This window comes from Scatophagus argus, chromosome 7 (genome assembly GCF_020382885.2).
Source record: "Scatophagus argus isolate fScaArg1 chromosome 7, fScaArg1.pri, whole genome shotgun sequence".
Taxonomy (NCBI): domain Eukaryota; kingdom Metazoa; phylum Chordata; class Actinopteri; family Scatophagidae; genus Scatophagus; species Scatophagus argus.
Window position 1 is genome coordinate 16,914,108 of NC_058499.1, and position 15,250 is coordinate 16,929,357.

Here is a 15,250-nt window from a genome sequence, read left to right on the forward strand (position 1 = left end):
ATTATCACCTTGTCTCCCAGTTTAATAATTTTATGTCATTTCTCCTTTCCAGCATATTCTTTAAAAATGTACTTCGTTTTTTTATTTTTTTTTTGTTTCATGTAATGACTTTCATGTTGTAGATTTGCGCCTAAGTCTGAATTGTCCTGGATTTCAGGTAAGTCTTTGCAGACCCACACATACAGATGGTGATGTAACTTGTTTGTAACAGCAAGAAACACGTGGCTTGTTTACCAGGTTTATTACAATATTCAGCATTAAAAGAGACTTTCTGTGTTCCAAATCCCACGTTGGCTTCTGCTGCTGCACTTGCATAGAAGCATTAAGCCTCAGCATACATAAGCTTAATTAACTGTTAGAATGTACCTGGAAAAACAACAGCTACACAAAAGCAATGTTTCAACAATAATATTAATAATTTGCTTGGATTAAAAATTAAAAAAAAAAAAACAATAAAAAGGGAACACCCCGATAAATACTCTCACATCTTTTTTTTTCTTATTAAATAGAAAATATCCATCCCACTCTTACATGTTTTGTTTCTCCGGTCATACTTTTTTAAAAATAGAAAATAAGAAACATACAGTTACATAAAAAGTACATTTATTAATCCGAAGCTTGAATCAACGCTGGAGGCACTGAGTCTACTTCCTTCATCCCACTCTGCATTATTAATCTGACGAAGCCAAAAGTCCAGCATGGCTGCCTCAGTCAATTCTTTAATAGATGCTTCAGTCTAATGTCCCTTTTCATAGCTTGCAGGGGGTTGCCATTGATTCCAGTCCTCCAAGGCAGTTACTTATTTTGCCAGTTTTGTCCATCAGAGGGCAGCAGTGTTTCATATTTCAGAGTGCCCACCTGTTGCCTCCATCTGTTGCTCCCCCCAGTGAAGCTTCCCAAGGCTGGAAGGAAAAAGCATCACATTGTCCAGTTTTCTTCCTCATAAACATGCTGTACACTGCAACAAATGTCAAGATGGAGTGCCTGGAACTGAACATGAAACACTGAACTGTCCACAGAGCAAAGTTGTAACTGCTGCCAAATAACTCTCTGATTTGCATCCCAGTGTCAGAGTACTGTGGAAGTTGCTTGTTATCGGTTATACGATCAGATGTTCTTAAGAAAACTATTTAGACGGCTTCTTAAGATCTGATCCTATATCAGTGATGAGATTAAACTTCCACCTCATCTGTCATATTCTTCCACTTATTCCTGTCTTCTCTCCTCAGCAGCTGTCCTGTTGTCTTCATACTCGGGAGGTGACGTGGAGAGAGCGTAGCCTTTGAGCCAGAGTGGCCTCCAGCTCCTCCAAAGGTGATTCTCCTCGGCCGTGAACCAGCGCTGAAGTAGAGATGTTCCCTTGTCGGGCCCCTGGGGGTCCCAGCAGCAGGCTCCTGAAGCCCTCTCTCTCTAGCAGAGCAGGCATCTGCTGCAAAAAGTAACCTTCACAGAATGAGCTCAGCTCCACTGAACCATGGGCCTGAGAGAAAGAGAGGAGAAATGAATGGTTATATGTTTTTGCCACATTAAAATTATAGATGTAAAGTGCCAAGAAAGCTTCTTTTCAGTGTAGAATGTGGGCCATGAATTGTGCAACTTGATGTCTTTTGTGCAGTAAATGGGATTTCTCAAATGGCGCCTGGAATTAGAATGCTCTCCCTGAACAAATAGTTTGTACAAGATCTTTTTTCGTTGTAATACAACAGAATTTCTCCTTGGTGAGCGACCTTATATATGGAAGCTTGTTTGTCTCATTTGCTCAGTTCACAGAGAAGAACAATAAGATTCAGACCTCTCAGTGTGTGAGTGTGTTACCTTGGCTGTCTTGTAGATGCTGACTGCATTGTCCAGGTTGATGTGCTGAGAGCAGATGAGTTCACAGTGTCTTTGTAGCACCCCCAGCTGGAACAGACTAGCAGCTGCCAACAACTGTAGGACAAAACACAAAAAAATGTTGACACTGGAGAAATACTTTATCGTGTTTCATTCAGAAACATAAAGACAGAAAGTCAAAGCTGCTGTTATTTTAGTTAAGATTACTATGCGGACTAGCTTGATTGTTAAGACATGGAGACACATTAAAGCTGAAAATATGTCCAGTATAGTCAGAACCACTTGGGAAGATGAAATTATAAATTCACTGAACTTTACTGTTTTTATCCACTTTGACCTACGGTGAAAAGTGTCGCTGTGCACATGAGCTGTTTTACAGTGCAAAAGACCATTTAATGGATTGTGACTGTGGTTCAGTCACTTCTCTTTTTTCAGTTTATTTGTGTGACTATGAACTGAACATTTCAGGAAAAAACCCTTTGAAAAGCAGTATGTATTCACTGTAGTTACTAAAAAGCCAGGACGTCTCGTTATGAATAGTACACATTGGAAAACTGAGAGAGGCACAGCTGAGCAGGAAGCTGCTATTGTTTGTTTGTGTGCCAAATGTACAAACATTATTCTTATCCAAAACATGGCCTTTCCTGTGCCAACAACTGGATATTTGCAAAAAACCCCAAAGGTTTTTTTGTCTAATTTTAATACTTTTATAGTCTTGTTGAAGCAAGGCAATTGTGATGTCTCCATTATTAACCAAGTAGTAACTAATGAGATGTGGTCATTTTATCTTGTGAACATGTTTCTGTATGTATTTGGTGATTCTCACCTCCAGTAAGTCAGGAACATTAGTTTTCAGTGACTCTGTTCCTCCACAGTACAGGTATGACATCATCATCTGCAAAGAGGTCAAAGGTCTCATTTAGGAACAGTCAGTCTGGCGGTTGAACTAGTGTGTTGTCATACACGATATGTCTGTCACCAGCTTTTCTGCCCATCAGTCTTTAGACACTGTGTCACACTAAACCAAAGAAGTACTTAGTCAAGTAGTTTTTGCAATCAGGAAATAAAGATCACATCTGCTACCTGGAAAATGCTGTACTTGATGTCACTGATCTCAATCTCCTTGTTGGGGCTTCCATCTGGTCCACAGGATGCCAGCAGAGACTTGAATCTGAAAGAAAACAAAAACACTTTACCAAAACCCTTTTGTTTTGTTTTGTTTTAAATGACCACTGCCTCGCTGCGAGCCTCTCCGTACTCACCTGTCAGAAGCTGTGATCAGTAAGACTCTGTGGCCGTAGAATGGTTTCCCCCCCACCACAAATGTCACATCTGACATTTCCTTGTTATTTAGGAAATGAGGGTCTGTAGGAAAACACACCAGCAGTTTACAACTGAGATTTTGTGACAAGAAAGCCAGGCTGAACAATATTCCACCATTATACCAGCACTATTTAGGAAGCTTGAGAGTTAGTCAACAATGTACAACACAGTGAAGTGCTGCTGCTTTTGATCAGTTTTTCTATTTGCGGCCCAAACCTCAATACATGTCTGCATTATGCACCCTGCTGTCAGTGTTATTTAGTGCAGCTATGTAGAGATGAAATGATTAGTTGATTAACTAAAATTAATTTGCAACTATTTTGAAAAATGATTAATCAATATGGTAGAATTTCAGTCAAAGCTTCGTGGTTGTGATTACCTGCTGGTTGTACTTAATAATAATAAATTGATTATCTTTTGGATTTGGATTGTTGGTCAGACAAAATGAGCAATCTGACAACATAACCGTATGCTTTAGGACACTGGGATTAGTGGTATTTTACTATTTAGTGATATTTTATAGACCAAATAAGTAATTCATCAATTGAATCAAGAAAATAATCGGCAGATTAACATCAACATAAAGCCATCAAAGTCTTCCACCCTGAACAATGAGTAACTGTACGTGTGTTCACATGCATGTGAGAGTTTCCTTACCCAACTGCGCTGAAAGAGTTGCCTTCATCTCAGGGACGGCTGGAAGAGGTGCTGGGCCAAAGCAGTGGCTAAAAATAGCAGCCAACTGCTGTATGATGGCATCATTCTAGACAGAAGTGATAGAACGGGGAGGAGAGCATTATATAATACAGCTACAGTTATACAACTGATAACAAGAAGAGGAAGACGAGCAGGCACATTGAAGCTTGTGTTTGATGGTACCTTGGTGGTACGCAAGATATTGAACATCAGGGGCAGGCCTATGGTGACCAACTCCTCACAGTAGTCCTCCTCTCTGATTGTGGTGAACTCTCTGAGCAGTGAGAGGGTGACCCCTGCCCTGGACTGCTGCTGGGCACAGCGCAGAGATTCCAGCCACACGTGAAGTTTCCATGGTACACCTAGGTGAAAGAACACAAAAAGTTGTTTGGTTTTCAAAGTGAGCACAGTTGGACAAGTAAACAAATCCTCTTCTTGCCGTCTGATAGGTACCCAGAGCTCGTAGCTCCATGGTGACATCCAGGTAGCCATGCTCAGTGCTGTAGTAGCTGGCCTCTTGCAGAGCCTTCATCCTGGCCTTGCAGAGCCTTACTATACCTGCCTCTGGCAGTGCAACAGACCCAGAAGAAGGGGTTGGGAAGGGAGAGAGAGGGAGGAAAGGGCAGATCCCAGCCTCCTCGCCCTCCACCCCCTCAGCTAAGATCTCCTCCAGAGACAGGACATCCTCTTTGATTTGCTGGGGCTGAGTCAGTAGTTTTCTCAGCACGTTCCTGACAAGATAAATGGGAGGAAGAAGGGGGGGAGAAAGAGGAAAAGGAAGGGAGAAAAGACGGCACAAAAACATTAATTTATGTCCAAACTGCAACACATACATCCATTTCTGTGACCTCATCTGTCACCCTCACTGTGGAATGTGACGTGTTGAGTCTACATTGTATTCACACATACACACACTGAACAGGTGGAAAGGTTTATGTAGCAGTTGGAGTTCAGAGACAGATGGACTCTAAGAAGGGGACCCTAAATTTGCTTTTTAATACTTTTCTCATCTTCACTTCATCATATAATAAAAGGTTAATAAATCTCTCCTCAAGCGCAGTCAGGTCAGGTATGATAGAGTGCTGACACAGTTAGCGTTATTTCTGGTAAACTTTCTTCTCTGCAGATAAGAGGCCAAAAGCATCCGGTTTGTCAGCATTTGTTGACACCAATTTGTCTTCAGGTCAGATTGAGGGACACATACCTGTGTCCATGTGCAGCAGCATGACTGAAGCAGTTCATGTCCTCGTAGAGGGATGATGTTAGCGCATTGCCATCATGGGTTTTTGATAAGGGGTCTGCGCCTCGTGCCAGGAGCAAACTCACCATCTCATAGTTCCCTGGGAAGCACAAACAGCATAAACAATGAATTATATGCAGAAAGAGATCCTAAACACATTTAAATGGGACACTCAATCAGCTACAATCAACTATTTGTACAGCCATACTTTCAATAATCTGTTTTATTCTACTTTACATCCCCACTGGTGGAGTCTACTCAGTACATTTGAATTGTTAACATATCACCCCACAGCTGTTAGTATTTTTTATGGTTTCATTTTGATAGTTGGAAGTGTTTTTATTGCTTATTTTATAATTCATTAGCCCACTTGATGTCTTATTTCTTGCTTTGATATGCTTTAATACACAATGCAATATACTTGCTACAGGAATAAAGTTTACCACAGGGATAAAGGAAGCTTTATCGCATTTTATTTTGCAATTTCAAACAAGCAAATGCATTCATATTAGACACTATTTACACACTGTCATTGCTGCTATGTAGAGCATGTGCCTCTTTCATTACAGCTATGTGCGGCTTTCAGAAGATCCCACAGAGGAATGCTGCCCAGAGTTTTCTAAACAACCACAGGCAGAACTTAGCTGCTTTCACTATGTCTTCATTTACCCTCTCATTTCCTCATTCCCCAAGCCTGAGGTGCCATTCACAACTCAATCCTGTGCTACCCTTGGTGGTCTTTTGGAAGGCTAGCACAGCACTGCATTGATGACTGATAACTGCAAGAGTTACTATTAGTTGATTTGCAAAAAGTTACTACAGCAGCATTTCTTTCTTTGCTTGACCCTTTTACAGACTTTCTGCCTGTATAATTAGTAGTAAGTAATAATTTAGTTACTATAAATCAGGGCCAAACACAGACCTACTATAAGTGGGACAACACGCTATCAGCTGTGCCTTGTGTTGTGCTGTGTGTGATTGTGTGTGTGTGTGTGCGCTTGTGTTTGCCCACCTGCTGCTGAAGCCAGCTGCAGTGGAGTGTCCGCTGTATTCTCCTGTCCATTGCGGACAGCAGCCCCCTCCACATTGGCCCCTGCATCCAACAGGAGCTGGAGATACACAGCACATCTGTTAGACTGTGTAATGTTTGACGTCCTGTAACTCATTTATAGCTTGACCCCTGACCTCACATTTGTCACTCAACCTTTTTAAAGTAAGACATCACATCCACAGGACATTTTCCCCTCGAGTAGAAAGTACACAAGCCAGTACGCACATCAAAATCAGGGTTCATACACCAGCTAATTCACATGGTGGCTACTTTGAGCGTGTATGTGTTTCCAACCTGTACTACGGAGATGTGTCCGTGTAGCACAGCAAAGGTGAGGGCTGCCCAGTGGCGACTATCCGGATGCACAGAGGGGTGTTTAGGAGAACATGGTGGAACCTGGCAGCACAGGACAAATCGGTGTTACACACAGACCTCAAGATCATAATCCTGAGAAACAACTTATATATTACATTCACTACATGCTCTGTGAATTTAGAAGCTTTAAAGCTGATGCATCCCCTCTGGGTAAATGTAACAGTTTAAATAACACGAATCATTTAAACATTTAAATGAATGTGTTTGTATATATAGAAATTGCTGAAACATATTTTACCGCCACATCAAGGTTGGCCCCGGCATCAATCAACATTTGGACTAAGGCCTCATCTCCAGCTGCACAGGCATACATGAGAGGTGTCATCCCCTGCACGACGAACAGAAAATAGGGCAATGGACACATGACGGAGGAGAAACAAATAAACAAATGCCACTTAAAAATTATCTATGAGTACCTTCAATAGTACTCTCAAAAGTCATATACACCAAGAGAGAGAAGTTCAGTACCTGGTCGTCCATGCTGTTCACCCCATCTGGCCCCAGCAGATCAATGGCTTGGCCAATGAGATCTGTGCGTCCACAGTTGAGCATCCGAAAACCCAAGTCTAAGTGAAACTTGTCTGTCGCAGCTTTGGAGTCCAGACGCTTGAAAGAACTGAAGCAACATTCAGGCCTGATGCAGACAGAGACACAGAGAGAAAGTGAGATAATAAGATAAAACACTGAGAGCTAGAAGAAGCTTGTTTCCAATCCCTCGTGGCTCACGCACACTGCACATTTGCATCTGATGGCTTCCTTTAATTGTACACTTCATGAAGAGGTTAATGAGCAACATTTCCAGTCAGCGAGCAGTCATTAGTCTACTGTGTGTAATAAATAGTTAGTGAAAACCAAATGAATAACAAGCCTATAGAGCGTGGGTTAAAGGAAATACATCTGGAAGCACAGCTAAGTTTTGTCTCTATTTGGTGTTGCTGGTTTCTGTGTCATATAAACAGATGAGTCTAAAAAATGCAGCAGGACAGCCAAAGTGATCCGTGTGCGTTCTCATTTACTTCAACTGTCTTGGTTCACAGTCCAGTCCTGGGAGAAGCAGCCTGGCGGTCTGTCTGACATCATCACTGTCCACCAATAGACTCTTGCGATGCTCAGCATGAACTATGGCCACTCTCATCCACTCCATCAGAGGTGGCAGCAACAGGAATGGCCTGTAAACAAGGAAAGATAAATGATTCCACTTCTGTCCAAAGAAAATCAGTTTAACCCAAACAAGGTTTATATTTTTACCGAACTGTACTGTAGGTGCAGCAGACAGCGACTTCTCCCGTAAACCAATGAGTTCTCGGATACACTGCTCATGATTCAGCCATGTGGAGGGGAACTCATAAACTGTCTTCAACCAGATGACTTATGTTTGTCTGGCAGTACTTCCCCTGACCCTGACCATTGCACGGTGAGTCACATTTAAACACACTCTCTCACACACTATATACAGGGCACCTCACCTCTGCTAATCACACATATCTGGAAGCTTTTCCACACCATCTGCAGTTATCTTTCCCTTTTAAAGTCATCATGCCTGCAAGCACACACACTGAAATAACAGATGTACATATATGACTAATCATATGTTGGTTGTGAAATTAAATATCAGCTTTCTTTGTCAATTGGATGTGACGGGAGATGAGAAGAGAACTGTGATTTCATTTGTGCTGTGATAAACACAATACTGCAGTGGCTTCTGAATAATGAGCCTATTTTTAAACCAACTGTGGCAGAACAAACTACCTAAGGGGGCTGAATAAAGGTGCAGCACCCTGGAATTGTTATTAGCAAAACACGACACAAGAGAAAGAGAACTGAATGAAACTAAAAAGACAAGAAATGGTTTAAAATAGAACTGATAGACAAGACTGACCTGAACTTGTGGCAATGTGACATTAATCATGAAGAAGCAGAGCAGTAAACATCAGTGGAGGAATAAATGAGAGCAGAACATGACATCTGTTGTGGTATTTGTGAATGTGGCATTTTGAACATCATCTCAATTATGTGATTGCTCTAATAGCCATAACACCATTCTACTTTCTTTCTTCATTGTCCCCCACTCACAGTTCTTCTACTAAAAGTCTTTAGAAGCCACTGGTCGTATGGCTATTTGTAACGCCATGTCTGGCAGGTTATCTTGCATTAACCCCTTCTTGTCTTTCCCCCACCATATGTGCATTGGATGTACCTGTGAACAATGACACACTGCTGTGAGTGTTGTTGTTTGCTTTTGATCCTACCAAACCTCAGTCATAGTGTGTTAATTATTATTTGAACACTGCCTCTGTATTATCCTGAGTTGATAAGCTGCATTTCTCTTGCTGTGATGTTATTCTTGGAAATAGATTCACCCCAGTTCTGAGGAGATGCAAACAGTGCATATCATTGAATCCAGATGGAGCCAAAAGCATTAGCAGTATACAAGCACATAGCTCCATAGTGTGCACACTATAGGGATTGTAGTTACTGTTAATGAGCGCTGGGAACCCTGCAGTGTCATTTATTCTTCTCAGTTTGTTGATGTGACACAGCTACCTGTGGTTTCCTATAGAACAGTAGCACTCCCTCTCATTCATCAGTGTCTTGTTAATAATGTATATTGTGAAGTGGATCTTCTCCAATGTATCTGAAGCTTTCAAATAGTGAATATCAAACATTTGAACATAAGTAAAGAGAGTTTTTCAGTAAAGGATTTCCAGAAAATAAATTTTGATCCCAGTTGTGATTAGTGAAGCAGAAACAACGAGGAACAAAACCAGTTTTACATATTTTATTACTAACATCTTTAGTTGCACTGCACTGCAGATATTGTATAACTAAGACTTTAAAATAGATTGTCTAAATCTCAGACAAGACTTCTAGAAACCTGCAGATACCCCACTGCCTCCTGTTTCTATTTTAGCTTAGAGTTATTCTGTCAAATGTTGTTTCAGATCTTTAGCAGTCAGTGATCAGTCAGGAGGAGGGACCCTGCTGTCACCCAGGCGTGACTGTTACCAAACAGACAAGAAGCTGATGGGACTGGGGGGGCATGAATGTTAAATGGGTCTGATAGGTGCATATGAGAGGGTCTGAGGGTTTGGGAAATGGCTGGGAGGCAGGTGGGGCATATTACACAGAAGGGGGTTGGGAGACAGTTTGAAGATAGTAGCTGTAGAGTGATAAGAAAATCATGTTTCCGAGGTGAGGAGGGGCATTAGGCCTGAGAATCAATGTTATGCTCCCCTTAATGGGGTTCACTTAACACAAATTGGGTTGCGTGGGAGTCTGTTCATTCATGTGTGCTTTTGTGCATGTGTCTCTGTCCGTCTTCCTGAATCCCACAAGGCATCCACTACTCTGCTACTTTACTGCATACTTGCCTCCAGGCGTGCACACTTCACTGGCACTAATCCAGATCTGAAGCAGCTTGAGACAACCTTATCAAGCTTTTAACATTTACTGCTTATTGATCCATCAGAGAGATTTTCTCTTCTGTCCTTCACTTTATCTATCAGCATTTCACAGCCTGTGATTTAGTGGCTGTAGCAAAAATCACACATTTAATAAAGATTTTGTTTTCCTTTCAGTGCAAGACATAGTGGTTTTCCACTAAAATACTTTCAGCTGTAGATTTATACTAATCAGTCCTTAATGTTGTTTGAATGTGTGTGGTAGGGTGTGTGTAAAGGATATAAACAAATAAAAAAAAAAACATCATCACAAATTAACTGAGGCCATATGTGTGTACACACCTTTGCCAGCGTCCCACGACTGCAGACAGATGGAGCATATCTGCACCATCACTCACACAACTCTGGCTCCCTATCCCACAATTCATTGCTCGCTCTTCCCTCAAACCCTTCTCCCTCAATCAGAGTATCCACCTCCCATCTGACCTCTGTGTCTGGGTTATGCCCCTCAGCCTGAAACACTAACTTCAGCCTAACTTGTCAGAGAGTCAGTACAACATCAAAGCTGAGTCGCCTGTTAAAGCTGAAACTAGATAGCATTTCTGGCCAGCCCAGTGACCCGACATGCTAAAGCTACACACTGAGAACAGCGGGATGTAGACACACACTCAGACGGACATACACAAACTCTCTCACATATGTTCACACACAAGTGCATACATAAATGTTAGCTCTGATTCATGCCTCCTTTCTCACCACCACCACCTGGCTGGTCATAAAGTGACAGTGGACTCAAATGCTGATCAGGTGTGTTTGAACTCTAACCTGTTTTACATGAAAAGCTTTTTCTCCCCAGGAGGCAACATCACACATGCTACCCTGCTCCCATATGTCCAGTGTGACCTGAAGCCTGAAGCCACTGTGATTGACTTCATGTTGGAAGAAACTTCAATCAGGTCTTAAAACAGACTCCTATCATGAGCTGCAAAGGGTCAAGGTTAACCACTGATCTAGAGTCAGATTACTCTCATAAAGGCCCCATAAGGGGGAATGGGGTGTGGTGTAAACCTATCTGATGTATATGTGGTTAAAAGTAAGCTCCAATGACTACTTCTTATCACAGAAACACATCTATCCATTAGTGCTCCTTTCCATTTGTTGAGGGAAGCAGAAGGGTTGGGGTGGTCTGTTTAACAGAGTGTTTAGAAGTGCTTGGTTTTGGCTGGTTGGAGATTGGTTGATAAATTTCAGTACTAATAAAAGTTGCATTTTTCTAATGTGGGGCATGAATGAGTGGCATGGAAAAGCAAAAATAGTCATTCAGACGCTGGTGTTAGCTCTCCAACAACTCCAGTCCTATATAGTAACAACTATCACTAAGATCATAACAAAAATGGGGTCTCTTGTACCATTCAGGAATCTACAATAAGACTCTAAGCAGACTGCCTATAATGTTTGATGAGGTGGCCCACACAGATTTGGTGGTTTTGGGTTTCCACCAAAGATTTTTTATAAAGCTTTCAATAGAGGGTGAGCCAAAGAGATGGAGAGGCCCACTGAAGGAGAAAAGTCTGTATCATTACCAGGCACTCACATTGTAATCACTACCAGGTTTACATGGCTCTATTCTACCACCTGACTCTGTCATGCATGCTACCATTTACAGACACTTCAGATGCTTACATAAAGAGGCATGTAGGCAAAAGTATATGTCTAGGGGAAAAAAACAGAATGTTGCAGATGTTCCATAGCATACAGTGAAACAGGATGCTAAATCATTTCATCTTTCACACAGAAAGCAGACTGATATACACCCAACATAAAAAAACATGTGAAGACTTGGAAGAAACAGCCAGGATAGGGAATAGAGGGGTGTATATTTGCTCTCTGTTCTCTTTGATGCTAATGAGGAGCCCACCTTTGCTCACTCACACTGTGTCCGTTCTTTGTTAAATGTGTAAGAGCCATCTGGCTCTCTGTGCATGCACACATGTGTGTGTGTGGATGTATGCCTGTTTAGGAGACTAAGAGATTGCCCAATTGCATCACAAAAACTTTCACATAACTATTATCATCTACCCAATGGCATGTCCTCATCATGACCTAACAATCACAAACTTGTTCATTTCCAGAGGAAAACAAACACACAAACATTTAACCCTCTTACACATAGCAAAATGAAGACATACTTTGGTGGGAGCTGAATCCCATTAGTATGCTTAAAGTGCTGCCTTTAGACAGGCACCATACATCTTTTAAAAAAGTGTAATTAACCTTTACACATACAAGAGCACTTTCCACTGACATTTTAAAAATACAGTTACTCTGGAAGAGAAATACACACACACATGCACACACACACACACGTCTGAGTGTTTTTTTTTGAGGCCACAACACAGATATATGGCAGGCTGCAAGTACTTTTCCCAGACACACACAAACAATTGTAACAGTCATTTAGCTGCTAAATAACACCATTGCTAAACTGTAAACTCAGGGTTACTCTTTGCTTTCTGTGGGAAAGTAACATGAAACATCATTTACTTAGGCTTCCTCTGAAAAATGGTAAAAACCACAACCCTAACCACAAAATTACAAAAAAATATAAATGTAATGTATATGTAGTGTACTATATTTTAAACTACTTGTCTCAGGAAAAAAAAAGAGAGAATTACTGTTATTGTTCTACAAAGGCAAACCAAGGAAGATCTGACGAGAGCCAAACTGAAGAACAGACCGTTAGCACCTCTTAAAATGCTTTAAACAACCAGTCTTCAATATAATTTACACTCTTAAGAGTCATTTCACCCTTCTATCAGACCAAGATTAACACCTGGAGTCTCTTGCTCACCTGTAATTTACTGACAGAAATTAACACTTCAATGACAAAGGGGGAAAGGGATTAGGGGTGGCTGAGAAAGAAAGGAGGTCTACGAAAAACCTGTTCACTTGATTAAAACGTGTAAGTTATTTTCTGAATGTTGAATGTTTGTGTATTGGCAATGGCTCGATTGCTGGCATCACATTTCTGACAGAATTGTGGACCTAATCAAATCCTTTCAGACACAATCAGGAAAACAAAACACAGCATAAAATGTCTGAAAGGAGAAGAGAGAGAAAATTATGAAACTAATTTTCTGACGGTGCATCCAAATCCAAAATGAAAAAAACAAACAAAACAAAACACATCACTGTCTAAGATTAGATCTGTTATTTCACTGGCTTTGATATACATTACAGAGTTTCTAAAATGCTCTTGTGCAGTAATGCATGACTCCCACCTCTCCTTGCTAAGTGCCATGCGTGGGGGATCTAAGTTGGGATTCTCCATGGACTCCATTTGTGGGCAGCGCAGGAAGTAGTAAAGGGTGTGGAGGGCGTCCGGCGACCAAGACACAGGCTGCTGGGGACGGGCGTGGCGAGCCGGGCTCAGTCCTGGGCGCACAGAGCTCAGGCGCTGCATGTGGTGCATTGCACGGGACACCAAGTCACCTGGGACAAAGGAAATATATATTAAAAGGATCAGAGTTGGATTGGTTTGTCTGTATTGGTTTCGTTTCATTTGCTGTGTTCTTTAATAAAATGTCAAAACAAGTGCTATGTGGGTCCTAAAGAAATGCCAAATGGCACTTAAAAAAACTACAACAAGAGCTCTCAGTGCTCAGTATAAACCCTGTGCGCTCCTAATCCAACTGGACTTCCCCTTTTCCTAAATTACTTACTTTGTACCTTCCTTTACTCATTACTCACCCCTCATGTCTCTAGTGGTATTTGCCATTAGCGGTGTCATTATCAGTAAGCACAGCCAGACGGCCAATCTCAATAGCCATACATCTTTAATCACCGAAGGAGTTAATGGGCTAACCAACAGTGGATCACAGGCTCTAATGAACCATTTAACTGTTTCTCTATTGGTGCATTTCAATCACTGCTCTAGAAATGTGGGTGTCAGTCACATGATAAAGGCGAGGATAAGAGCTGTGTTTATATCCAAGTAAAAAAAAAAAAAAAAAAAGAAAGGCCTTCCACTACTTGTGTGAAAACACTACTGAGCTGAGATAAAGAAATGAAAAATATGCCACTAATCAGAAGATTCATTCACCCACATCACAAGCGAAGTGGACAACTATGTGCTGTTGGATCAAGACCAGTTCAGATTTTTATTATCCTATACAGAAATGGGTAGAGCAGAACACAAAAAATGAGGGCGTAGTGCTGCAAGAATTCAAGCTTGTAGATAACATCCTGGTGCGTGACCATGGGTGTTACAGCAGGAGTAGACTAAAGACACAAAATATCAGTTGTCACATGGAGGGGATGTGGAGGAGGGGCAGAGGGAGGCCAGGTTGAACTTGGGATCGTGTAACGCTCATTTAGCACAATTACCCCTGGGTTAATTTCTAACGAGATTACTGAGTCCAGCAGTGTGTGCGTGTGTGTATCCTTGGTAAGGGGGGATTGGGGGATTTCTATGGGGGTCAGACTCAAGTGGTCCTCCCAAAACAGACCCCACTTCAAGCTGAAGGGCCTCCTTTGTGCTAACCTCCACTGCCAGCCGTCCCTCCAGGAAGTCTCTTAGGAATTTATGCCCAAGATAGAGGGCCTCTCCCTGGCTTTGCAGCCTGTATTGTGCCCTGAGGATAAGTTTCCACGGGTCAGAAGGATATGAAATGTTTTATTCCTAGATTATAGCTTTTATTGAGTCCCTGTGGAAGCTGAGAAGTTAATAAATTGTAACATGACTGCTTTTTGAATAGATACTGACAAAATTTGTCTCATAGGTCAAAGTTGCGAGATAATGATATGTTTCAAAGAATAAGACTATTAAATGATGTCAACTATACCGTCAGCCAAATCAATACAAAAACATTTACACAAGTTTTTATGTGGACTTTGTGTGACCCCAGATTTCTAATTGGCTTTACAGGCTTTAGCGCAAAGCTCATTTTATTTTGGTTAGTTCAATACTGATCCTTAATATTTCCCTAAGTTTTCCTTAGCGGGTGAAAACCACCACAGAGCTGAAATTGTAATATTCAAGTATGTCTGAAAAAAACTTTCAGAGTCAATCTATCCCTTTGCTTACACTATATTTCCAAAATTTTGGGAAATTTAGCCAAAATGTCCAGTATCCTGCCATCCATTATCCATCATGTTTATGTATGCTGTGTGTTTGTGTGTCTGGCCAAGTCCAGTCTAGAGATTCAGCAGGGCTGGGCAGCTTAGTACAGATGCTCCTGTGTCTGCCTGGTCTCTTGGGCTCAGATCAGGGTGCCAAGTCTTCTGTGTTTTTGTTGTGTGTATGCATATCAGTGTGTGTGTGTGCGTGTG

At 41.5% G+C, this 15,250-nt stretch overlaps 1 protein-coding gene across 2 annotated transcripts in view; it reads right to left on the reverse strand.

The window, feature by feature from the left end:
• Nucleotides 1–224: 224 nt before the first annotated feature.
• abtb2b (ankyrin repeat and BTB (POZ) domain containing 2b) overlaps nucleotides 225–15,250 on the reverse strand; it is a 44,232-nt gene continuing 29,206 nt past the window's right edge. For both annotated transcript variants that reach the window (XM_046393487.1, XM_046393486.1), the window contains 15 exons: nucleotides 13,201–13,411; nucleotides 7,535–7,687; nucleotides 6,987–7,152; nucleotides 6,757–6,846; nucleotides 6,438–6,539; nucleotides 6,105–6,201; nucleotides 5,057–5,192; nucleotides 4,306–4,583; nucleotides 4,036–4,214; nucleotides 3,814–3,919; nucleotides 3,096–3,198; nucleotides 2,917–3,004; nucleotides 2,660–2,728; nucleotides 1,816–1,929; nucleotides 225–1,480 (listed from right to left, as the gene is read on the reverse strand). In XM_046393487.1, the coding sequence (XP_046249443.1) occupies nucleotides 1,247–1,480; nucleotides 1,816–1,929; nucleotides 2,660–2,728; nucleotides 2,917–3,004; nucleotides 3,096–3,198; nucleotides 3,814–3,919; nucleotides 4,036–4,214; nucleotides 4,306–4,583; nucleotides 5,057–5,192; nucleotides 6,105–6,201; nucleotides 6,438–6,539; nucleotides 6,757–6,846; nucleotides 6,987–7,152; nucleotides 7,535–7,687; nucleotides 13,201–13,391 (2,106 nt within the window). In that variant the 5' untranslated portion in view covers nucleotides 13,392–13,411 and the 3' untranslated portion in view covers nucleotides 225–1,246. The remainder of the gene's footprint in view (nucleotides 1,481–1,815; nucleotides 1,930–2,659; nucleotides 2,729–2,916; nucleotides 3,005–3,095; nucleotides 3,199–3,813; nucleotides 3,920–4,035; nucleotides 4,215–4,305; nucleotides 4,584–5,056; nucleotides 5,193–6,104; nucleotides 6,202–6,437; nucleotides 6,540–6,756; nucleotides 6,847–6,986; nucleotides 7,153–7,534; nucleotides 7,688–13,200; nucleotides 13,412–15,250) is intronic.